Source organism: Argiope bruennichi, chromosome 8, assembly GCF_947563725.1.
Source record: "Argiope bruennichi chromosome 8, qqArgBrue1.1, whole genome shotgun sequence".
Classification (NCBI taxonomy): Eukaryota; Metazoa; Arthropoda; class Arachnida; order Araneae; family Araneidae; genus Argiope; species Argiope bruennichi.
The window spans coordinates 122,664,366-122,691,594 of NC_079158.1; the positions used below are offsets into that span (position 1 = coordinate 122,664,366).

At 26.7% G+C, this 27,229-nt stretch overlaps 1 protein-coding gene across 1 annotated transcript in view; it reads right to left on the reverse strand.

The window, feature by feature from the left end:
- Window positions 1-27,229, reverse strand: part of LOC129980747 (uncharacterized) — a 198,303-nt gene that overhangs the window by 154,371 nt on the left and 16,703 nt on the right. Inside the window, exons 15-25 of the mRNA XM_056091129.1 lie at window positions 25,156-25,296; window positions 22,223-22,342; window positions 22,007-22,135; window positions 17,641-17,769; window positions 17,249-17,368; window positions 13,575-13,700; window positions 8,955-9,077; window positions 7,442-7,561; window positions 7,207-7,332; window positions 4,632-4,733; window positions 2,495-2,677 (exon numbers count right to left, since the gene is read on the reverse strand). Coding sequence (XP_055947104.1) covers window positions 2,495-2,677; window positions 4,632-4,733; window positions 7,207-7,332; window positions 7,442-7,561; window positions 8,955-9,077; window positions 13,575-13,700; window positions 17,249-17,368; window positions 17,641-17,769; window positions 22,007-22,135; window positions 22,223-22,342; window positions 25,156-25,296 — 1,419 coding nt within the window. The remainder of the gene's footprint in view (window positions 1-2,494; window positions 2,678-4,631; window positions 4,734-7,206; window positions 7,333-7,441; window positions 7,562-8,954; window positions 9,078-13,574; window positions 13,701-17,248; window positions 17,369-17,640; window positions 17,770-22,006; window positions 22,136-22,222; window positions 22,343-25,155; window positions 25,297-27,229) is intronic.

The window sequence follows — 27,229 nt, forward strand, 5'->3', positions numbered from 1 at the left end:
TTTCATTCTGAGTCCTAATAACATGAGAATAACAGGGGAAATAACATATTTTTTAAAGATATTCTGAAGATGAATTCTAATTAATATGAAGCTATATTAAATATCATGAATTCCCGATACCAAAATATTAAAAAAAAGACTAAAAATCTGTATTTTGTCAAAATTAGAAGAAAATATCCATTGATGGCTTAAAAAAAATAAAACTTCAAAGCTGGTGTAATAAAATATGTAAAAACTCAACAAAAGACAAATTTATCCAATGAAATAACATCTTATTAATTGAGCTTATGCTAAAAAACAACCTTGAATAAAGTAAATAATATATCAAATAAGATAATACAAATTGGAAAATGCTAAAATGTGAGGCAAAATTAAGTGAAAAGTAAAAGAAATTTTAACAGCTTGTATATTAAAATGTATCAAGAAATAAAAATAAAAGCGAATAAATAAATTAAAAAAAACTTAACATTTCCAAAGCAAGCAAGTGAATACATGAAAAAAAGCAGTAAAATAGTTGAAAGAAAAAAAAAAGGAATTATGATAAATTGTATTGAAATTAAATATGAGAAATTGATTAAATTTAATGAAATAGTCATACTAAAATAAAACTGTTTTTCATCTAATTTTGAAAAAATTAACAAAATTTCGATTTTTTAAATAATTTTGAAAAAATTATTTAAAAAATCGAAGAGATAATTGCACAGAAATGAAATTAAATCATTCACAAGTTAATTTTAAGGTGGTGTAATAATATATCTCAAAATAATGATGGAAAAACGTTATTCTATCTTCTTAAAGGAACCATAGCCATTTTTTAATGGCATAGTTAATCCTTCTAGTTGCTAACGAACATGAGTGTCGAATTTCATTCATTTCTGCAAAAGGATGTGGAATTGTATAAGGTTCAAATGAACAAATATATATATATGCACAGTACAGTCCCGAGTATCCGGTTTGCAACTAGCTGTCTTCCATACTATCCAGCCTAGTTTTCTTTTATAATAATTAAATGAGGAAGGCAAGGTATTACATAAGTGACGCTGCCACAGCATTGGAAGCTGAGCAGCAGTTATACAACTGTGATGAGAAAATTTTTCTGCATTACACAGTTACACAATGAAATTTTTCAAAAACTAAAAACTTCAAGATTTGACTTTTTATCTTATGGTTATCCTTTCATATCTGTGTAATCATTTATCATGAAAAATAAAACCAGTTTGATTCATTTTTTTAAGAATTAGCATACATTTTACGTTGATATTTTATTTATGTTTCTGAATTTAAGTTAGACATTACAGAATTTATGTCAAAATGTGAACAATTAATATCTTACAAGTTACTTTTATATAATTCTTGAAACACGCAGTGCAGTATATAAACATATATAAACTACCAGTACAGAGCTATCTATTTTAACTCAAAACCTTACCGGGCAACTGTTTCTATGATTCTCTGGGCTGCAGCCATGTTCATATTCTACATGGCTTGAGATAAATGGGGGGGGGAGGCTTAGTATTCAATAAGAAGTGACAAAATATGTATTATAACAATGAGTTTTGGAATAAAAATTTGGTCTTCTGCTATTTCATGAATAAAAATATGAATTCCTAGAACTCCGGAATATCTGTTGTTGTGTTTCTTTGTTGTTGTTTTTGTTATTTGGTATACCCTTCCACCATAATAGACTGGATACTTGGAAGTATACTGTTTACACAAAATTTATCGGAATATAATTATAGTTAGTCTGTATAATGCACAATTTTAAAAAAATTATTTTTTCCTAAAGCTATAATATTCAGTGCAAATCCACTATATATATATAAACATCTTAGCACTAATTTTTCAACTATAAGAAAAATATACATTAATGGCTCTTTAATCATTTTAATCTTATCTTCCATAAAGCAATAAATGGGTATTATTACTTTTTTTATTTATGCAAGAAAAAGCTTTTTTGTCTGATCTTTAATAGTCACAATTTCAAAAGTTGCGAAAATTATTTAATTTTTAAAACTTTTGAATTATTACCATAAATTACATTGAAGAAGGCATTTTGACAAGTATTTCAAAAAAGTTAATAAGCATTCAGAATGAGCATATAGCATGCAAAATTATCCACTGTAAAGCGTCTGCTGTAATTATCCACTTAAACAAAGCGTCTGCTGTAATTCTTCAAATCAATCAATTGATAATTTATCTATTAAATATAATTAATCTATGAAATATCTATTAAATATTATTGGTTAAGAATATAAAAAAAATCTTACTAGATTTTAACAAAACAGTTCTTAAATATTAAATCATAAAATAAAAATAGTAACTTAATTATTTTTTTTATTTTTCTCCATAATTTATCACACAGTAAATTTTATTTTTATTTGCTAAATATTATCATTAACTTATTTAAATATTTAAAACTTATTAAATATTTTAACTTATTAAATATTTAAAACTATTTCATTAAAGATATTATCAATGACAAATTTATTTAAACCTTCAGATGTCTTTTACGTTCTGAAATTCGCTGCATCTCTCTCTCTTTTATTTTGGATATCAAATTAGATAAAACTTTCTCCAATTCTGACTTCAATACTTCAAGAGGTATTTCCATTGCTTTCTGTTTCAAATCAAAAGCCACCAAAAGAAATTCTTCAAGAGAAGTATAGATCTGCAAAGTCTGAGAATTATTTATTATTAAATGTGTTATGATTGATCTCTAAGATTCTGAAAAAAATACATACTAATAAATACTTATAATCTAAAATGAACATTGATACTTGCTAATTAAACTAACTATAAAAAATTATTCAGAATAAATAAAAATAATTTTTTGTAGACTCATCATTGAAATTAAACATTAGACATAAAACTGTTTTAAATTATATGATTTTTAAAACATTTTTATTTAATTCCATCTTTGTAAATGTAGAATTTTACAATAAATGTTATAATTCTGTCTGATAATTTTCTGAAATGCTGCACAATTTAGTGTTTCTAAAGATATATTTAACATTGTTAAAACTAAACTATCAAATAATTGATTAATTTCAAATAAATTTTGATAATGCATGAGTTAGCATTATTTGAGGATAAATTCTGAAAAAATAAGATACATGGGTTCAGAATAATTATAATGATGAATCATGACTATGAAAATTAAAAGTTAAAAGCTAGAAAATATTTTTTTTAAAAAAAATATGCACTTCTAATAGCATAATTAAAATTAGAAACCCATTTTTTTATTAAAAAAAATCTGAATTAAAAAAAAATCTGGAAGGGTCTCCAGCATTTCTGCTGTTTGAATTTCTCTGTCAACTTCAGTTTTTAAAGAAATTTCCGTGATATTTTTCATTTGTTTCTAATACATTCAGAACGATGTTGCTTTATTTCTTTCTCTTTAATTATTCATAATATGTACCTAACTTTATTTGAAAAAAATTTTCAACTCTTTTATTTAAAATTAATGTAAAATAAAATTTAATTCTCAGGAAAAAAACAAAAACAAAAAAAAGGCAATTTCACTTATTGAATTTCAGATATGCTTCAATTATGTAAAACCTTTCCCTTTTTAGCAAATATATTAACCAACATTACATGCGCATCTAGACCGACTTTTAATCATATCTCATAGATGTTTGTCAAATTTACTCACGAAAAATGCAGTATAAAAATATATGCATATTGGCAGATTGCTTAAGAATGAAATGATTTGTTTCCTTCCAGTGTGATCTCTCCTATCCATACTGTTTACCAACATATCAATCAGAATAGAACAATAATTTTACTAACAGAAAAAAAATTGATTCAAAAATATAAAAATGAAATCTCTGAATCAAAATTAGCTTGCACACTGGTTCAATTCTTAACCCATAAAATAGAGGGAAAAAAAGTGGAAAATTGGTTCATATTAATTTTTTTCTTTGTTGCATGAAAAGAAAAATACTTTAGGGGTATAAATTTCAAACAAGATAGTATGAATGAGTTTTGTAAATTTTTGTGGCAAACAGTTTGAAACCACACAAAAAAAAAAAATGCTGCCCTTTCTCTTTTTCAATTCTTTTTTTTTTTAAATTACAAGAGGCATATGTATCTATAATGTATCAAATAAATAAATTTCTCGTGTTTAATATTATTTTTTAATTATTGGAAACAGAAAATTGGCACACAGTGTCATAATATTAAACATAAAAATAAAACAAAACTTTGCCATCTTAAAACATATATGGGTCAAAAGATTGCACTGGAATTTAAAACTAACTATAAAGTTTAATTACAAGGTAAAAATAAAGTACATTTCGTTATAAGACATATTGAAGACAAGAAAATTAATTTATTAAAGCTAATAAATGAAAAATATCAGTTGTTTCTTTCGTAAGTACTAAAATAAGTAATGACAAACGATAGAACAAATTAATCTACTAATTTAATTTAAATCATCATACATACTGCAAACATATATAAGTGCAAAAATTTACTTAACACCATTATACATTGCAATGAATTTGATTAATATAATATTAGTGTTAGTAAATATAGTTATCTGAATAGTCTAAAAATGACTACGGAATATTTATAATTATTTTAGAAACAAATGTAGATAATTTTAGATTTAAATTAATAATTTCAGTTACTTTATCTCCTGTGGGATCATCAGACTTCTCAATTCGTTTCTGTTTTAATCCAAATGATACAACATCAAAGAGATCCTTTAAAGTGTACACAACAGGCAAAACCTGCAAATCATATTAATTCTTTTTTTCTTATTTTGAATTAAAAGATAATAATAATCTAATTCATGGATATGTAAACGTTTGGGGAAATGCCCCTCATAATAAATATAATGAATAAATAAAGAAAATAAATAAATGAATAAAGAAAGAAATAAAATATAAATAAATAAATCCTGAAGAGTAATATAATTTATAATAAATTAAGTATTCAAAAAATATTATTTTCTGAACTCTTTAATATTAACATTATTAATGAAACGTCACTGCAATTTTAAAAGTTCCTTCTAATTTGATTTAAAAATGAAAAAATTGAATCAAAAGCACTTTACTGCACAGTTATCGAATTAAATACAAATAATGCATGACTGATTTCTAATAATAATTAAGATGAAAGTGTGTGTTGTGTATGTGTGCCCTGACAATTTGATCTAGAGCTCCCAAATTTAGTATTCATATACTTTTCAGGGCAGAAAAGTGCATCTAAGAACAATCTTTTTGAAATTTTAAAAATAATTTTCATTAATTAAAAATTAAGCAAAATTTTGAAATTTTACCATAATAACTTCTAAAAATATTACAGTACAAAAATGTCACCTTAAAATTCAAAATATTACATTTTCAATGATATTAATTTAATATCTGTCACTTTATTTTCTGAGTTTCGACAATTTCTAAAAAATTATTTTGCCTAATTTTTAACAATAGATTATATTGTTGAGATGTAAGCTGATTTTATTGTTTCATTAAATATTTAATCATGCGATTTTCTTCCATCGTTAAAAGTTAAAAAGGAGAATTTAATATCTCTATCATTTACAATGCAAGTGAAAAAGTGAATTTACACTAGTGCAAAAGTTAGGTGATAGATGAACCAGATTTTTAATGTTATGATGTCATGGGATTAGTCTCCATTAGGAAGATTCATATACAGAATGGACAAAATATATGTAAAGCAATTTATATGACTCAGCTGTCATGACTAACAGTATTATGGGCATGAAGTTATGCCTAAACAATTTAATTGAAATTAAATATAACCAATATCCTTGGCAAACTAACTGGTCACTAAAAATTATCAGATATTATTATAGAATCACCTTCTAACAATGTATTTTGTAAAACTAAAATTCACTCTAAGGTTTTGGAAGAAAAAAACTATATTTCAAATTCTGTGTATTATGGTTTGTTCGTTATTGAATACTTACTGAATTTATACCACAAAAAGTGATAATAAATAATGAAATTGCGTTTCACTTTTCTTGTAGTACACAAAGAATATTGATAGTTAAAAAGTTGTTTAAAAAGGAATATCTGGAACTTTCAGTCCTTTAAAGCAGTAGCATATTGTGGGTTTCAGCTGCCCGATATGTAGGCCAAATTTGCCATCCCCTTAATTAGATATTTAAAATAAAAAATTATTCCAAAATTTACAAAAATTTTAAAGAATCTTCTGGCCGAAATAAATTTGCTGCTGTGTATATTATACAAGGTACAAATATATCACTTTCTCAGTGACCATGTGAGACCAAATTTTGCTTTTAAAGTAATCTTACAGCATCAAATATTCTGATAAATATATCTTGCCAATTTCTTTGTTGTTGTTTTTTTATTACAAGGTTTTTCTCTTTCTTGTTAATAGCTAGCCCTTTTAAAGACTGTTTCCATTTGCAACAATTTTGGTTGTGTAACACATTTGATTCATGAAATGAAACTTTAGAATTCATTTTCCACCAAGTATTAAATCAATCAGATGAGCAGAGCTTTGGTCTATTTGATATGTTTATATTCTCAAGCAAACAGCAACTAAAGTGCAATAATAATATTTTGGAATGAGAACAGGCAATCCATATATGTAAAATATTTCCACAGTTAGTCAATATGAGGCAATACCCTTCCCTCGACTCTCTTTTCATTGTTAAAGACCACCACTCTGAGCAAAGGAATGTTGACACTTCGGAGAAGTTAGTATTTATATGTCAAACAATTTCCTGGCTTTGCTGAATGAGAAACAAATGCATATTTCCATCGTTCCATTTTCTGATATTGTCTAAGTTTCTGTATAGGGCTGCAGAAAAAAAATCGATGATATATCAGTTTCTATCTCTAAGCTTTAATTTGGAATACAAGATATTATTATTTATTGTGAAATTTTGATGTCCTCCAAAATTCATGCCACTACCATCTCCACTATGATATGCCACTGCCTTAAATGACAGCAGAAAATAATGATAAGGCACTACAAAATTTTAATTCATGATTTTTTTAATAGTAAATTTATAACTATGGAAAAAAAATTATTAATTCTTTAAATCCCACAAAATGCTTTTTAAAAGAGGATCAAAATTATTTATAAGTTATAAATAATTTTGTAACTCAAAATAAAATATAAATTAAAATTAATTAAATAAATTAAACTACTCAATTTATCATTACACATTATTAATTCAGGATACTTCATAACAATAAGTATACTTGCCTCATTCTTATTATTATCATCGCTAATTTCCTTATCTTCATTTAAGAGCACTTTTTCATAGCATTGTTTCTCAAGTTCAAGAGCTGCATAAAATATGTCTTTCAATGTCACAAGAACTTGTGAATGCTAAAAAATAAAACAGTAAAATTAACAGTTAAATCCATATAATCAGAAGTAATGTTGCAAGTAATTTAGAAATTAAATTTAACATTTATATGATTTAAATTCGAAATACCTGCACAGTAGAAAAATTGAAGCCTTTCTCCATTTCATTTTCAAGAATTTGTATTTCTCTTTCTCTTATAACAATGCTTGTAAGAAAAACATCTTTACAGTTATTAACGAGTTCAATGCCCTATAAACAATACAAACAAAAATATTTATGCTAACTTATCACATAAAGAATTGGTGTTAATAATTTTAAAAGTGTTAAAAGAAATGACAAAGAAATCCCAGATAATGTTCTTATATATAAAACTAATTTAACAAAATGCTGGAAAATAAAAATATGCTTACAATATTTTCTTTTTCAGTTAATCCTAAAAATACAGATATCAAGAGAATAGCAAATGATTATTCAAGTGTAAATACAAAAAAATAACTTCAATTAGCACAAAGAAGAACACTACAAAATTAAAAGAAGTTTATCTCTTAAATCTATGTCAAAATCTGGAAGATCACATAAGTTTTAAAAGCTGTTGTAATGCTATGGTCATCTTGGCTGCTTAAAAATTATTATTTTATAAGGCATAAATTTATTGTGTGAAACAGTTTTTCAAGAGCTGTACAACATTTCAAAAGTATTTATAATTGAAATGATGCTATTTATAAAAATTTTATTGTGCCACTCCAATTAACATAATGAGCAAAAGTTATTTTTCCCTTAGATTTTTCTACCGGCAATGTTTAGATTATACAAAATAGATAACAATAAAAACTAAGACTGATGTGAAGTAAAAATCGCTAATCTAAATCATTGCTTCAATTTCCATACATAGATATTCATATTATTTGTAGTACCGTGTTTCTTTAATTATGCAAGTATTGTTTATTAAAAATAATTTCTGAAATATATTTATAAGTAGTCACTCAGGCAACCAGCTGGTTTGTTCAGAATATTGGTTATATTTGTTTTCAGATAAACTGTTTGGATATAACTTCATTTTCATGATTCCACCAAATTGGCTGACATTAAAGCATCTTATTTTAGTTTTGTTAAACACCTACAAGTTTAGTATAAAAATCATATATAAAATTCATTTGCCAGTCTTGTTTCATTTATGAGTTATCCTGTTCTCAGACAGACAAGCATTAAAAAAAGAACAATTTTTAAATTATATGGACCACCACCATCCACTACAATTAGAAATCTAAAATACCTTGTTTAAAGAAATGTGAAAAGAAATAATACCAGAAAAAAATCTTAAATCTTATTAGTTTTAGAAGTTATTGTAATTTCTCAACTATAACAAATATAGCTTCATTAAAAAAAAAAAGTCTTTGAATAAATATATTTATGAAAAGTGGCAAATTCTGAAAGCATGATTTTACATTTATATCTTCATATATTTTTCAACACATGAAATGAAAAACATCAAAATCTCTTAATATTAATTAAAGGAAAGAATAATTAAAAAAACACTGGAGTTTAATTAATGAAGGCAGAACATGAGAAATATAAACAAGAGCATATTAAAGAAATATATATAAAATTTTATAAAATAAGTATACATAAATAAAGAATTTACTTCATTGTCAAAGTCCTCAACTTCAGTGGCCTCTAATAAATCTAAATTGTTTATTAACTCATCAAATTCCTTTTTACGATTTCCAACTGCATCTTTAAGAAGCTTAAAGCAAAGTGAAGATACCTACGAATAGAAAGACAATTAATTTTAGAAAAGCATGATTTATATAATTCAATTCTTACTATTAGCTCACACTCTCTCTCTCTCTATATATATATCTTGTTCAAATGTTTAATTGTTTATAAAATACTTTTTATTCATCCACTCAAGTTCAAATACATTTTTTTAAACTTGTAGTGGATGATACTTGATGTTAATACAGTTTTTTTTTAAATATTAATTAAATTTGTACGGTAAATTCTATTTGGTCGCCAAAGTAGCTAAATCCATCGCCATGTCGCCAAGCTCTATTTTGCTACTTAATATTGTAATTCTGTCATATGTATATACATATGCCATTAAAAACATAACTTGTAAAAAAACCAAATCTCGCAACTCATTTCTTCTATGGTAAAAAGTTGTGAGATCCATGTAATACCAACTCGGTCAATTTGTTCAGTCCCTGCTTAAGGGTCCTTCTGTCTTAAGTTATTACGTAATTAGCTAAACTAACAACATCTTATAGTGACCATATCAATATTAAAAATCTTTTATGGTTTAAATAAATAGACTGACTTGGCCATCACATGAAAACACAATGTATCTTTACATTAAATTAGATTACATTAACATATTAAATTAGATTGTTTAGTGTGATTGTCAAGTCAATCTATTTATTTAAACCATAAAAGATTTTTAATATTGATATGGTCACTATAAGATGTTGTTAGGTTAGCTAATTACGTAATAACTTAAGACAGAAGGACCCTTAAGTAGGGACTGAACAAATTGACCGACTTGGTATTACATGGATCTCGCAACTTTTTACCATAGAAGAAATGAGTTGCGAGATTTGGTTTCTTTTACAAGTTATGTTTTTGATGGCATCTCATTTCTATTTGTAGATAGTCCTTTTCTTATTTTTGTAAGTAGTCACCCTCTTTTTCTTTTCCGGTACTACTTCTTGAGCTTCAGCTACAGTTTTTCTCAAAGCCCACTCCCTATCTCTATGGGTTTTTCTCGTAAGCTTTGATGTTACAATTTTTGACAAGTCTGAACGGTAAATGCTTCTTAGTCTGTTGTATTCAGAAATTGAGGATTCCTGCGCTTTAATACTTCCAAAGTCGACATTAATTAGATGTAAGCCGTCCAGACTTGTAACTCTCGAAAGTGCAACGTAAGCTTGACCGGATGAGAAAACTGCAGAACCAATATCCATCAGTGCATTATTTAGACCTAGGCCCTGACTTTTCTGTATAGTTATAACATAGGCTATACATATGGGAAACTGTTCGCGATGAACATAAGCTCTATTAATAATTTCAAATTTAGTTTTCACCTGACTAAACACATAAACATGTTCTTTATTAAATGTAATGTATATTTTCTTAATTAGTTTTGCATTTTCCGGATCAACCTATACTCTTTGCATTATACTGACAGAACCATTAACTATACCAAGACTCGCATCATATTTCGCCTTAACAAGACTTTTGCACCTATTTTTATAATGATGTTCTCTTCCCGGCCTGCAGTCATAAAAGCATCGTCTTCATATTTTTTTATGAATTCACGAGCTCTTTTTGTTAGGTATCTGGGGTAATCTATGCTATCTACAGCTGTAAGTTTTATTTCGGGATGTGGAAGAGATTTAAGCATTGTAGTATTTAATTGTTGACACATGTTTTTTGTAGGTAATAAGCAAACGGTATCATCAGGAAGTTTCGAGAGGTGTTCAATTATTTCAATTAATCTGTTTTCATTTGAATTGGATTTGATAGTTATTAATCTAATCGAGAGTAAGTCGAGGTCTTTTTGTGTAGTCACTATTCTATTTAGCATTTCTTCTATTTAGCCCTTTATTCTATTTAGCATTTCAACAAAGTCAGAATCATTGAGCTGTCGCATGTTAATTGTAAGTTCATCGTATATGTACAGTTCAATCCACAGATTCGGTATACTGAGGGAACCTAACAACTTGTTAGTTTCAGCAGTTGATAGTTTTTCAAAAGGTGACTTTTCTCTTACCGGTGGAAGCTGTAAGAGATCTCTGAAAACTACAAGATGTTTTTTTCCAAACCACCCATTCTGACCGTCGCTTGTGTCGAATATTTCAGATACGCGTAAATGAATTTATGTTAAAGTAACATTGGATATCATTGACACTTCATCTAAGATAAACAACACTACTTCTTTCAAATCTGATCTCAGAACTTGGAGCACTTCATCAGAAAGTGGCTTGTACTTCGGTGTTTGCTTGTGTTCAACAGGCAGCTGCAAATAGTCTATGTATAGTCAATCCATTCACATAGTGCTGCAACAGGAATAATTACATTCAAACTACCACTTTTTTGTTTAAATACGTCTTGACCCAAACTTTCAGAGTTTTTATTAAAAAGCTCTTTTCAGTGCCACCAGTTCCACTCACAAAACAAAGTAAAACGTCAGCGTTATTATCAGTTGTGTCCATTTTATTTGTGATCATATCCGATGACTCTCTTTTGTTCAGCAATAAGTTTTGCGATCATACTTTGAAGATCAGTTTGCTCTTCTTCTACCAGATTGATTTTCTGAAAATCACCCATTGCGTTTGCAGCTTCCACAGCTTCCAATTGAATTATTTCTAATTAGATATTGTTACAAATCTGTAATTTTGCTTCCCAGCGCGAATAGTGTCATCATAAAAAAGACCGTTTAACAGTAATCTGTATTGGATGCTGTCGGATGCCGAGCCAGTGATCCCAGAGCTTGGTGACAAACTTGGCGACCATTTGGCGACGAATTTGCCGACAAAATGGATAATACTCGAAACTTCGAGAAATTTATCGATCCGTCCATTATTACACACATATTTTAGTTTTTCCTTGATTTATACACTAAACACTAATTGTATTCTAAATTTGAAGCTTCTATGTCTGCTAGAAGTGCCTTAGAGTTTTGATAATCAGTCAGTCAGTCAGTCAGTCAGTGATAAAATTCACAAACTTTGACTAGTTACAATTCTTAAACTACTGGTTCAAATTTAATGAAATTTGAAATATACCGTGTTTATATAATGCATGCTTGGTTACTGAAAATTCAGGCTTCTAGTTTTATCCACAACGAAGCTATAGGGAGTCGAAAATGGCTTGAACTGCTTCGAGAAAAGGATGGTACGGCTGTGCCGCTTGTTCTTGCTCGACTTGGCAGGGGCACTGCCGTGCCCCCAGATTTATATTAATTGCAATTATTTAAAAAAAAGTAACTAAAATAAAAACAAATTTGTTGACCTAAGTAGGAATTGGCTTAATTTAACATGTATATATATATATATATATATATATATATATATTACATTACTTGTTTGATATATAATTTGATTGCATGTTTGTTTAAACCTTATACAATTACCCAGGTAATGCCCCCAGCTATTTTCTAATGAAATTTGATATACTTGCATCTTAGGACACTGCACCTTTAAAAAGTGGCTACATGTATGCTGCACTTGGTTCCTTTTGTTTTCAGAGAAATACAATTTTATGTCAAAAAAATTCAACTGTTCTTGTCTGATATTCCATTTTACTTAGGAATCTAATTAAACCACCGACAACTAACTTTACATCCTTACAAGCTATTTTAACTGAGTTATAATATACAGATAAACTTTACAATGCTAAAATACTTTTTAATGCATCTTAAAAAATGATGGAAGGGTTTCTTCATTATTTCTATTATCTTTGTCAAATAAAACATTACAAATGAAATCTTCAGCTGCACATATTTCAGATGCAATTTCTTGTAATTATTAAAATTAGTATTTGCTCTCACATATTTTCGATTCTCTTCGTTAATATGGTTTATGCAAAAAAAATAATATTTCATTAGCTCTGTTGTGCAGGGGTAAAAAATAATGCAAAATTTTTTATTTCAGCTCAAACAAAAAAGATTCATGCGTTGGGAGTTCAGAATAGGTGAAATATCAATGAATTCTTACATTACTATAAGTCTACTTAGTACTAAAAGGAATAGAAATGAATCTATATATAAATCTAGATAACTTGAAACAACCACCAAAATAAAAACACATATTACCAGCAAAGTATGAAAGAAATGTCATAATATTATAAAATTATACAATATAGGTTGGATTTTAATTTAAAGCAGTTGAACATTTTACAAGAAATATAATGAATAAAGAAATTATACATGAATTAAAAGATTTACATATATTCATCATTATCACATAGAAAAAAAATTATATTAATAGCATTTTGACAATAATTGGAACAATAACTACCCGGCTTAAATTCTGATAAAATAAATGAATAAAATTCAACAAGAAAAAACTACATAAAAACTTGAATTCAATTAGCAGATAAATTCAGTTTATAAATAGAACAATTTTAGATATGAATAATTTCTTAAAAACTTGCTTGGTAAATAAAGTTCTTTCTGTTATGTTTCATTTGTATTAATTTTTATAACATATAGTTAATACAATAATTAAATGCATAGAATGTTTACTTCATATGAATATCTTACATTGTTGTCAACATAATCTTCTCTTTCCTTTAACTTCAAAATGTTTCCTTCAATCTCTTGAATTTCAATCTTTTTCAAATTTATTAAATCTTTGTACAAGTCTTCACATAACTGCAACTCAGAAACCTGTGAAAAATGTTTATTGAAATTTTTAATAATAATAAACAATTAAAAGTTTTTAATATACAAAATTATTTTTATTATTACTTATGCACATAAGGTCAATTTTTTAGAAAATTATTTTTAAAAAATTAATAATTATGAGAAATCAATCAGATAAGTACTGTGCTGCTGGCAATGATGAATTTTCAAGAAGATTTGTCACATTGTATAAAGCTCATAAAGCTGCATAACCTATTAAAAAAGGCCTTTACAACAAAACAATTGTATATATACATGTATTTATAAAAAAATACCAATCACAAATATCTAACATTCTCTTTAATAACTTCTTTTTTTTGTAAAATGGAACTTTTTTTAAATCTTTTTTTTTTTTTATTTTTTAAGTTAATTAAAATTTTAAATTAATTTTAAGAAAACAAGAAATTGGAAACCTCATACACATCCACATACTTTCCAAAAATATGTCAATATATTTAAAATAATAAGGAAAATCATTGAGACCATAAAAGCACAATTTCAACAGTTTTTATTTCATATAAAAACTCATGAGTTCTCGATACATCCTCAATAGTCACCTACACCTCATTTTTGAAAGAAATCAAAAAACACTACTTCACTGTGCATTCTTTATATCCCCGCTACCTCTGCACGAATTCTCCAACCAAAACCACAGAACCGATTTGGATAATATTCATTTCAGATGAAAGCTCATTGTCTCTATATACATCATTAATGAACACCCCTCTCCATTACTATTCTTAACAGAAATTGCTGCATATTCTAGGGGATTTCTCTATATATTCTAGGAAGAAAAATACGGCAGAATTTCCAATTCATAAGTGAAATACAGATTTCAAAAAGTTTAATTTCATATGAAAGTGCACGACTTCTAGATATCGTTAATAGTCACCAATCTCTCAAATTACTGTGCTTCTATTTTTCATGTTGACTGCTATACTTCGGATTCGATTTTTGGAAGCGATCATTGCCCAGTCATTATCACACAGTCAAATATGGAATAAGTCTCAAAGAATATAAAGATGATAAATTTGAATCAATCAGCATGAAAATATGAATCAATCAGCAGAAATTTTAACAGCATGAACTAATACTTGATACTTAGGATTTCGGAAGTTATCAGAGGTAACATAAATAATCGTATTACACACTAAAAATAATCCTCCCTAGTCTTGTCACTGTATCTTTCAGGTTTCAAAACTGAAAATATTTTTTTGCAAAAGAATCCTTTGTTTTATTTCAGAATCAGATTGAGTAAGATTTTAAAAAATGTAAGAAGACTTGATTTTCATATCAAAATGACTATTCGGAATTATTCAGATAAAATCTATGGCATATCCAAAAATCCTCATACATTTTTTTAAAGGTTACAATCATTCAAGCCAAAGAGATAAATATTTCAAACTTTATTCTACATAAAAATCAGTATATTTCAAATCCTTTAGCAAAGCAATGTTTGGGCTGAATCTTTTGCTAACAGCATTAATTATGAATTAATTCCTCTTAATTGCTTCGAAAATAGTAATTACTATTCTAATTTTTATGACAGTTATCTGTGTTATACTCAAATAGCTCTTGTAATTAAGAAATACTTTGAGATACAGCTGAAAAAAAATGCTAAACTGGTAATTTTTTTATGAAAAAAATCCTTCTTATTTGCATTTAAACACTTAAAAAGGTTACTTATAATCAATATTGACCTTAATTTTAAGAGAAAAATATAAAACAAACTTCAAAGAATAATCTCAGAAGAGTTCATATTAATACTTGAATACCCTTTGGAGAAATCATTGTTATGGTCGAACATATCCTTCAAAAACATCATTTCTCAGAAAACAAAAATAAAAGTTTTAATACAACACTAAAATAATGCTTTTGATTCATTAATAAAACAACTGTAACTTCATTTCTAATTTGCAATGAGAGAAAAAAGGTCGTTTCAGAAAGATGATAAAACAGGCTGCAGAATTAGATCATAAAAAAATGTCAATAATTTCATGAAAAATGGCAATTTTAAACCAGTCAGATACTTTAAGAACTTAAGGTATCTGACTGGTTTAAAATCCTACCAGTCATAAGAAAAAGCTTATATATGTACAATAAGATAATGCAAAAACTCATTTGTGTAATAATGATGAAGATCTTGTTGCTGGAAAGTTCCAAGAATGGCTGGTCAATTCAGTTTTCAATTCAAGGTCAATTCAGAGACTAAACTGCCAAACAGACCTAATTTTAATGTATTGGATCCAAGATTCTTTAATTCTACAAAATGTTTGCAATATAAAACTTGCAAATATGATTGACAAGCTAATTGAATGTGTTGAAAATGTGAATATTGAATTAGACAATGACACAACATTTTAAAAACATGTGTAAAATTAAATATGTTAGTTTATAGAAGAAATACTTATAAAAATCACTTATATGGAAAATACAAAACTCTGGTTTGAAGGATGATTATCAACAAATACAACATGTTTCAAAGGTGTTCTAGAGAAGGCCAGGTTCCAATTCAATTAAAATCATTTTGAATTTCATGAGAATATATTTAAATAAACTTAATCTACTAAACTAAAACTGAAATTTTCTCTAAATGTATATTATATTTGGACAAAAACAATTTTAAAATATATACCATATTTTCAGACGGTGGGAGTGCTTTATTGAATGATTATGACAAGGGAACTTTATCCAGATCTTTTAGCAAGAGAATGTACAATGAAATATTTATTTAAGACTTTTCTCAAAATGGACAATGTTTGAGCACAAGGAATTAGGTATCTTTAATTTTCATGTGAAATAAAAATTGGTGAAATCAATACAATAGTTTATTTGGCTGTAAATATAAAGATCTTGAACTAGTTACTTATGAATAAATAAATTAAAGCAAGACAGATTAAATGCTACATATATTAAACTGGATTCATTCCTAAAATTTGTCCAGACTATCAAATTAGACTGAAAACAGAGTATTACATATCATATTCTCTTTATTCTAAAATATGCCATTAAATTTCATTCAGCATCATGAAATGGGGTAATTTTTTTTAAAGATTCAAAGACAAATAACTAATTTACATATGAAAAACTTAGGAATAGAAAGCATGAAATAAAATTGAAATTATAACAATAATAAAAAAAAAGATATTTTCTTCCAAATTTTTTATTTTTTATTTTTATTACCATTATTTCCTTTTTAACATGGCACATAAGTGAGAAGAAACTTAAGATTAAAGTTAAGATTAAATATTATTATTTATCAGGCACTATTCTATCTTCCCTAAAAATACTAAAGAATCTACAATTAATAAAATATTTTTAATTTGCTTTTATTAACAAACTCCAAAGTTGATTCAATTAAAAAAAATCTAGATTTATTCTGTTTTTAAAAATTTAGTCGGATAAAAAAATGTATTCTCATACCTGCAATACAAACATTAAATTTCTTGAATATAACAAGTAATTTGAATACTGTAATTTATCACCTGCAACAAATTTTATTGCTGTATTATTATAAAATTATAACACTTAACTGTAATTTCAGAAGCATTGGGAAATTTGGACATTATATCTTCTATTAAGTTACACCTTTTTTCTAATCTTGACAAATTCAAGTCATAAATATCTTTACAATATTGGAGAACATTTGGTACCTAAAAAGATAAAAATAAATCAACTATAAGCAAAAGCTAAAATAAGTATCTTAGAATGAGCATGTAACTGAATATAAATTTAACGAGATAAAAAAAATGAAATTAAATTAAACTTATGGAAAATACTTAAATAAAAACTGTTAAAATTAAATGTCTATTTTAATAAAAACTTTCTTTCTCTAGATGAAAACTATAGGAAAAAATTAAAACTGCATTCAAAATTTTATATTTTTATTTAAGTTGAAAGTGAATTATGCTCAAATTCTACTCACTGCAAACACAACTTGATTTTCTGCATCACTTAATTTCAAAAGATGAGATTCAATATTTATAATCTCTCTTAAATGCAGTTTAGCAGTTGTGACAAGGAGTTTTCTTGGTAGGATAACAGCAGCAGTTTCCTATAAAATAAAATTTTAAACGGAGGGAAATATAAAATAAAATTTTAAGTAAATGCTAACAAATTTAAATATTAAATATTCATACTTTTTAAAAAAAAATGGTAATGGAAAAAAATCGCATTTTTTTTTTCTTTTTTGTCAGCAGATTAATTCCCCCCCCCCATAAGAATCATTTTCATATTTTTGATATTAAAATAATACAAAGTAAAAGAGTCACATACTAAGCACAATCATTTGTTAACTTGAAGACAGTGAATAATTTACAAGCATCTCCATTTTTTATATGCATTGTATAGAAAATGTTAACTTTGTTAATTATCTTATACTAAGAAACCTGTTTTATGGAAGTTTTTTGAAATGTTTCCCATATAATTGACAATTTGTAAACAGTATAGTTAGTATAGTTTTAAAACTTTTTAAAGTCTCATTTATTAACTCCTTTGTTTGTATTATTATTTTCTTTACTGTCTAATTACATAAAACTTCTGTTCTAGAAATGTGATGTCTAAGTATTTAAGAGTATTATTTGAAACATTCAGGAATTTTCATATGAATTATAATGTCTGACTTGGTTTTAGACCATGAAGCTTAAAATTATGGTAATTCAATGCATGAACTGCACTTGGGGGGGGGCAATGTTAAAGGATTAATCATGTAATATTACTTTTCAAATAGTTAAAAATCTTTAAGTACTGCTTTAAAAAAATCATCATATATATTTTTTAGAAAAGCATTTGTATGTTGTTCTCAAAAAAATCTCTTTATAACTATTCTACATATAATTTCTGCTGTCAACATTCCTATTTCCCTATTAATACAAAATGAAAAATAATAAATAAAACATCAATGGACAGGATTTTTTTACCATCTTTTACTATAACATACTCAGTTCATGTTAAAAATGTTCATTTAAAATTTAAGGATAAATTAAATTGTGATAGACATTGTAACATCAAGAATGTACAGCCTCCTTACAACTTTCCCCCCCCCCCCATCTTAGAAGAAAAGCTAAATGTTCATGTTTGTCTCTCAAAATTCTCAACATCAAGTCATTTCTACCTTTTGATTATTCGTTTAATAACACTCGCAGTCTGTAAATACTTAGTTTTTCAAGCACTCTAATGAAGTCTCTGTGTCTTTAAAACTTTCAAGCAATTCTCCCTTTTTTATTGGTGAATCTCTGAATAGAAATAACAATGAAATAACAAGAGGTTTATTATTTCACTTGAATACTATTTTTCTGTGCTTATGCAAACTGTGCACAACATGCAGGCCTTAACTATCTACATTGTTAAAAATGCACAAAATTCATTTTACATTTCATAATTCAACAAATCAAAAGTCTTAACAAAATTATTAATAAATCTTCCATTGAAATATACTAAACACTTCTTGAATCCAATTTTTCTGTAGAATAACAAATATAAAATTAATTTTTGCATGACCCATAAAAGTTGAAGCCCCATACTAGGTTTGATTCTTTTTTTTCTTTATCAAATGTATAGATTAGCTTGCTTTATTTACAAAAATTTGTTGAATGCTTTGTCAAACATTAGAATATAACATTAAGATCAATCAGATATTCAAATGAAATACCCTTAATCTATGGAACAATGCTAAATGAAACTGAATGAAAATATTGTGTTGCATCGCAGGAATATTGATTAACAAGAATTATATGAATTTCCAAACAGCATAAAAATGATTTCAATTTTGTGTTTGAATATGAAGTCACAATGAATAGCATAAGTATTATCTCTAACTTCTAGATTAGGGATTGCAATACCGGTATACCGGGATATCGAATACCGGTATTTTGAGCCATTTTACAATTTCGTAATACCGGTATTCACAAGTTTAAATACTGGTTTTTCGGTATTTACTAGAAATTTTTTAAATTGTCTCCACTATATGTTCAGGGATCGTCAACATAGCAAAATAGTATACGTTTTTGTTTTTATGTCTCCCCAACTGGCGAAATTAATTAGCTAATTAATGGCTTAATTAATTGCTTAAATCTAAATTAGTGAAACATGGATTATTCCTGAAAGAAGATATTGTATCTATAACGACTAATGCAGCAACAGTTATGAAAAAATTTGGAAAGTTGATTGGTGCAAATCAGCAACTGTGCTATGCTCATGGATTTCAATTAGGAGTAATAGATGTATTATACCAAAAAAATAAAGAACAGAAGAATCCAAATATTGTTGATATAGAAATTTCGGATTCCGACATTGAAGAGAGTAAGAGTGAGAGTGATATTGACAATGAAGATAATGACAATGTAATTGTGGAAGAAGATATTGCTAATGAGGATGAAATATTAACCCATCAAGAATTGCTTCCTATAATTTATAAAGTTCGAAAAACTGTTAAGATATTTAAACTTTCCCCTACAAAAAAATCCATATTAAAAAATATATACTAACTGAAAATAAAACAGAATATATGTTAATAATATATTCTAAGACATGTTGGAACACATTACTCCTAATGATGGAACGGTTTTTGAAATTTAGAAATCCAATCCAAAAAGCAATAATCGACTTAAACCTTCAAATTAATTTTTTCAGACAGTGAATTCGTCTTAATATCCAGAACTATATCAGCTCTACTTCCAATAAAACTGACTATAGAGGCATTATGTCGGAGAGATTTTCATTTATTAACAGCTAATGCAACAATAAATTTCATGTTGCAATCATGAAAGAACAGCACAAATCACTATCTGAAGAACGTAGACGTAGATGCCGAAACAGCCTTTTCGACAGCTGGTAATTTTTACACAAAATTACTTTTGAGCTTTAATGACAGTGCAATTAATGCATTATGTATTTTAAGATCACATTTCAAAAATTTGTATTAGTACCACAGACTGAATAGTGATATTTACACATTTTTGTGATTTAAATAAATAAGCTGTTCCTTTACTTTTTTGTGATTGTTTATGTACTGTTATAATTTATAAGTTCCATATTATTTTTTGTGATATTACACTCTTACAAAACTGGCAAATAAAACAAAGAAACATCTTGTTTTCTTTCTTTTTCTAAAATTTCTAATACCGGTATTAAAACCGGTATCCCGGTATTAAGATCTAAAAAATACCGAATATCGGTATTGAAATTTTGGTCCGGTATTGCAATCCCTATTCTAGATCTATTGAAGATTCCTTGAAAGTTGAGGTAGTAAGTTTGCTTGCCCTTCTTCTTTCATTCCCTTCAATAAAGACTGATGATTCACAATTTCCTTCTGTCAACATCCCCCCCCCTTTCATTGAGGAATTCTCTAGGCAAAACCAATCTCATAACCGATTTCTCTTTTCTCTCCAAAAAATAATGGGTGTAAATCTCGTCCATATTTTTAAGGGCTTTTCAAGAAACCAAATAAAAATTATTGGTTGATTGAAATTTTTCTAGATTGAGAAGATTAAAACAAAATTTGAGAAGTTTTCAAGAACTTTTAAAAATTATATAGGAACCCAGTAACCTCATTTGGGCAGTAAAAAGCCCTGCTCGAAATATAAATTTATTAAAAGAAAAACCCTTTTGAAAAACTTACAAACTTCAAGTACTCTAAAAATTCTCATTTCAGTAAGTCAAATAATTAGTTTCAAAAAAAAAAATGCAAGCAGCTTATAATGTAGAAAATTATGCATATAACTCACACATACAAAATTTATAAACACAGAATATCTGGAATTTACAAACCGAAGTTCAAATAGATTTTTGAGTTTTATTTCAACAAAATAGTATGTCAAATGGTTCATCTTAAATATCTTATTTTTCTTATTGTACTTTAATAATCAATTTATAACTTTTCAAGTAATCTTACAAAATAGCATCATTTTTTATGAAAAAAAATGAAAGAAAATATGAGTACATCTCATCATTTCTTCATTATAAAAAGACAGAAGTTTGGCTATATTTAAAGAAAATGTCTTTTAGTTTTATTCAATTACTGGTTACTTATAATAGCATGAAGCATGAATAGCATGAAGTGCCATCTTATAGTTAATTCAAAAAAGTGATGTTTCTTATTTTTTGAAAGTGCATATCTCTCACTACTACATCTTCAATACAAAGCATTAAACTTCAAAAGAAGAAAATTTAAAACTAACAGAGAATATAAAATTTATATTACATTGATATTACATAAAATTTATATAACATGAAAACCTTAAAAATGTGATTTTCATTAGATCATTACAACAAACTTTTGAAACAAGACTTACTTCAGACGGCAACCGATCTTCTCTAAAATGAAGACCACTTATTAAATATTTAAGTTCGTTTACTTCTTCTTTTCTTATCTTCAGAGCATTCAAAAAATATTCTTTACACTTTTCAATTTTATTTAAAACCTACCAAAAGAAAAGAAGAAAAAGGTGACTTCAAATGATACTTTAAAAAAATCCTTTTTAGGATTGAAATCTAAGATATAAGCATACCTCAGAAATTTCTGAAGAACTTCTTGAAGCTGGTACAGAAAACTCTTCAAAAATATTTTCTTTGGGTTTTATTTGCACAGATTTTAGAAATTGTTTGCCGCCTAAATTAATGGTAGATCCCTAAAAATATTCATATATAAATAGAAATATATTCAGTACAGCCAAAATAAAATAACACAAAATAAATCATTTTGGGCAATTTCATTATGTGAAGAAACTGATAAAACTGAAGATGAAGTTGATTTGGATTCAAGTATAAACATAAGATAATACATAACATGTCAAAATAAATAAATATTCATATATACACATTTAACACTTCCAAAAACTGAATGTTAGAAAAAAAATAGAAAAAATTACAAATAAAAAGAATGTGCATTAATATAGATAAAACAAGTACAACAAAAAGCTTTAATTCTTTTTTTTTCCCAACCATAAAATACAAAAACTTATATTGGGGCTTTTCTATCATAAAAATAATAACCTGAATTTCGCCAAGAAGGTAATAATAAGTACCTGGGTGTATTATCTAATCAAAGAATGTCAAGGCAAGATGTTTAAACATCTTAAATACCATTCAAATAGACTCAAACACACACTAATAGCAATATCTTTAGAATCAAAATCATGAATTACTTTCTTAAAGTTAGGAAAATCAGAATTAGTATTCAATACTCAAGTTTCTTTACATTGTCACTATTCAAAATCACAACTTATAAATTTAAATTTTTCAAACTTAAACAATCTTTTATTTATTTATTAACTTTTCTCAACAATTCTTTCTTTTTAATGCCATTTTTTATTTTGAAGCATTTTTTTTTCTTCCCTCCCCCCTCTGAAAAGTTTTTCTCTATTGTTAATTATAGCTATAAATAACTGTCAAAATACTTTATAATAACTTCCACTTTCCAGAACTAAATCCTTTAATTTTATAATTTTGAAGTTATTACTAATAATCTAGCTCGATTCAATTACTAGCTCATGAAAATCTTCGTTTTTAATTAGGTAATATATGTCCTCAAATTAATCACAAAATTACATAAATATGAAATAACAGACTTGCTGTTATGAACCAGGATTTTCATTCTTGGGTATTATCTGCAGTGGCGTATAATCCGCAAGGTGCTACACTTTTAATCCTGACAAGAAAAAAAAATTCAGCAGATAATCTCCACTGCCACAGATTATACGGCGGTATGTTTAGTACTGCACTCTACTTTTATTTATGATGGAAATAACATAAATACTCAATGTGGGCGAATCTACGTCATAAAGGAGCCAATGAACATCAGCAGGGAAATGAGTGAGCAGACATGCAGCACACACCCTATGTCAAATCAGGCAGTCTTTTGACTGACTGATTTGACATAGGGCTACTATTATAGTAACAAGATTATTTAACAAATTTCATGCATCTATTTTTTAGCAGTCCATTTATATGAACGCAAATGTACAAAAAGGCAGCTGGTCAACTTGTTAATGGATTTGTTTTAAAAAGTTATAATCAAATACTTAAGAAAGCAAAATTATATGCTCAAATTTTACTGATATAGCTCTTGGCATTTTGAAGTTATCATTTTCATTTCCAAATAGATAGACAAATAAAAAGAAAACCTTCATTTACAAACTTTTTTTAAAATTCAATAGAAATCTCAAATCTGCTGTTATAATACCATATTAAATTTCATTCATCTAAAATTAATTTAGGTGGATGAAAATTTCATCCACCATTTCATTCATCATCCATCTTAAATTTCCTCACAGAGTTTATAATATGTTATAATATATATATATATATATGTTCATGGAGAAACATATATATATCATTATGCAAAAATTTTTTGCAGTAAAAATATTTAAAGGAACTACTATTGGCAATTTAATAAATGATGTACAATATTGCTAATATTCAACAATAAAATATCAGTGTAAAGAACCATCACGAAAACAGGTTGAAGTCACCACTGAAAATTAATTCATGCTGTTTTGAATAAATATATGTTAATCTTAAAAAGAAATTATTTTTTTCCTAAGAAAATAAGCAAAAGGAATGAAACAATAGACAAGTAATAAACAGAAGAAATATATTCGCTTATTATCAGTTTTTCCCTAAATTGAAACAAAGCCTTTTCCACAGAATTGCAGATTTATTGAGATCGTTTCAGAGATGAAAGATCAAATATTGCAAGAAAAATGCAATTATATATAATCAAGCAATTCTGTAATATGGTGAAATCTCATTTTTTTCCTCAAGATGAAAAATAAATACTTAAACAAAAAAAAAAGCTCCATTGAGTTGTTTATATAAGAATTCTTTAAAATAATCAGTTTTAAAGGCTTTTAATGACACAATGCATCTGTTTATTTTCTTTTAATTTCACAGCTTTTATTTATAAAAATATTGAATGATTAGGATTCATATAACATTCGAATGGCAGTAATAATATCTGTATAGCATTGTATGATGTTTAATATAGCAGCCAAATCAGGCAAATAATAGCAATTTTGTTATCTTAATCATTATAATTTTGTTTGTATTGATTAGGATTCATATAACATTCGAATGGCAGTAATAATATGTGCATAGCATTCTATGATGTTTAGCATAGCAGCCAAATCAGGCAAATAATAGCAATTTTGTTATCAGATAAATTATATATCATTAGCACATGTAAATTTAATATACAATAAATGGTTAGAGTAATGTCTTTTTTGATATGTCAGGCTGAATATATACAATAAAGAAAAGCATAGGAAATATCAAAATATTAGACAATCCAATATTCCAATCGAATATATAATAATAATAGATCTGATATTTTAAAGAATTTTTTTTCATACTGCATAAAATTCAAATTTTGTATGATGGCAAATAAATACCATTAACAAAAATATACAAATTAAATTTCAACGAATTAGGAAAAAAATGCTACCTTTGGTTGTATATTTATTCTTTCCTCATTTTCAGCAAAAACTATTGATTCAATTTTTTCCTTTACATAATTAATCTCCATTTCTATTTCTTGATGAACATCACAGCAGAACTTTTCAAGAAATTTAATTGCCTCTCCAATCTACATTTAAAATAAAAATTAAATTTTTAATGTACGAAAATAGATATTGAAATATTTCAATCTTAAATCTGGCATAAATAATTTCATATAATTTAAAGCTAGAATAATAATCACATTTATTTAAGGAATTCAACTAGGTGACTAGCTACATTAACAAAGCTATAATTTGCAAATCATCTAATCAAAAGCTCTTACTACATAAACTAAAATTTCATACTATTTGAAATATATATATTGGCAGATCCCATATAAACAAGTCTAATAAAATACTTTTAAAAAAACTATCGTTGATTTTATATTTACCATCGCCATAAATTTTAATGAAAACTGTAGATTCAATCTAGAGATTGGAATTAATATATAATAATATAATTAATAAATATATATATATAATTAATAATAATTAATATATATATAATATAATTAATAAATAATATTAATATCAATATAAATAATCAAAAGAGAGAAAGAATAACAAGCAATTCAAAAAATTGATATATTACTCGCAAATATTCTCTGTTTATATATGTTCTGTCATGAAAAATCCACCTGGTAGAGATATGATGAACAGTTTCACAAGCTCAATATCAGATTATGACATTTTTTTTTCACAAGAATGCACTAAAATATAAGTAGCAAAATCCAACAGAAATGTGCACAAAAAATAGCAAATATAATCTACACACATGTAAGCAGATAATCATTACAAAACAATAACCACAGCACAAAGATTTAAGAGAGAATTCGATCAAGAACAACATTCCAAAGAGAGAATTCAGTCGACTGGCTTACACAGATATGTCCCATTAATATCCATTCCAATAAAATATCTGAAAACATAGCAAAAAAAGAGTATTTATCTGAATTTAGCATTATTTCAGATAAATGCTGATAATATACCTAATACCTCAAACACAAACCACTAATTAATGATCTAAAAATGTTAGTCAAAATCTTTTAACATTCAAATAAGATGGAGAAAGAAAGGGCATATGTATAAATCTGCCTATATCCATAAATTATGATGGTAAAGTTGAATAAAAATAATGCAGCTGAATAAAATTAAAAAATGATTTTGAACTTGTTAGAGATTTTCCTTGTGAATTAGAGCATAACACTTCATTTAGTGATACAGGATGAGTTTGGTTCTAATTTACCAAACGAAAGAGAATGGATCATAAAAAACTATAGTAACCCTGTCCTATCTCTTACCATTTGTAAGTTATATTGAATAAAGTGATAGATTGTTGCAAAGTATCACCAAGACTGACAGTCTTCAAAACAGACATTTGTCAGAGAATCTGCAATTAAAAAGATAATGGATGAAGAGATATAAATCTGTCAATATGATCTGTTTCAGATCAGACATCAGACAGGGTTTTTTTTTCCCATTCAAGTTTATATAACTAAATAAAAATGCTACCTTTCTTATTTGATTTTTCTTGAACCTAATTAAAACCACAAGTTTAAGGTAAACAGGAAATTAAAGCAACAGCCTCTCACATTTTTTTTACAATCACAAATTTTAATAATGTATTGCAAGTGTACGGTTAAATTTTTCCTGAATTACAACATTCATATGATTCATTGTAGTTCTTACAAAATCCAATAGTACAGACAAGTTTTTGGTGAACTTGGCATTGCAGTTAGAAAGACATTTGCAGTATTTAACTTTAGAAGATTTAAGAGATGATATGATTTTACGTTCCATTATAGTTTCAAACTTATAGCTCAATATTAAAGTTTGGTATGCTGATGAAAATGATTCCTGTTCTAGGATTTCTCCGATTTTTTTTACCTGATGAACACATATTTTCAAAATATGTGCTCATTTTCACATAGGTACATCAGAAACTTTTTTAATTAGGATTTTTCTCCAATGCCATATCTTGCAGACAGTAAGAGATAGGACAGGTTGGTTTATTCGGGTTTA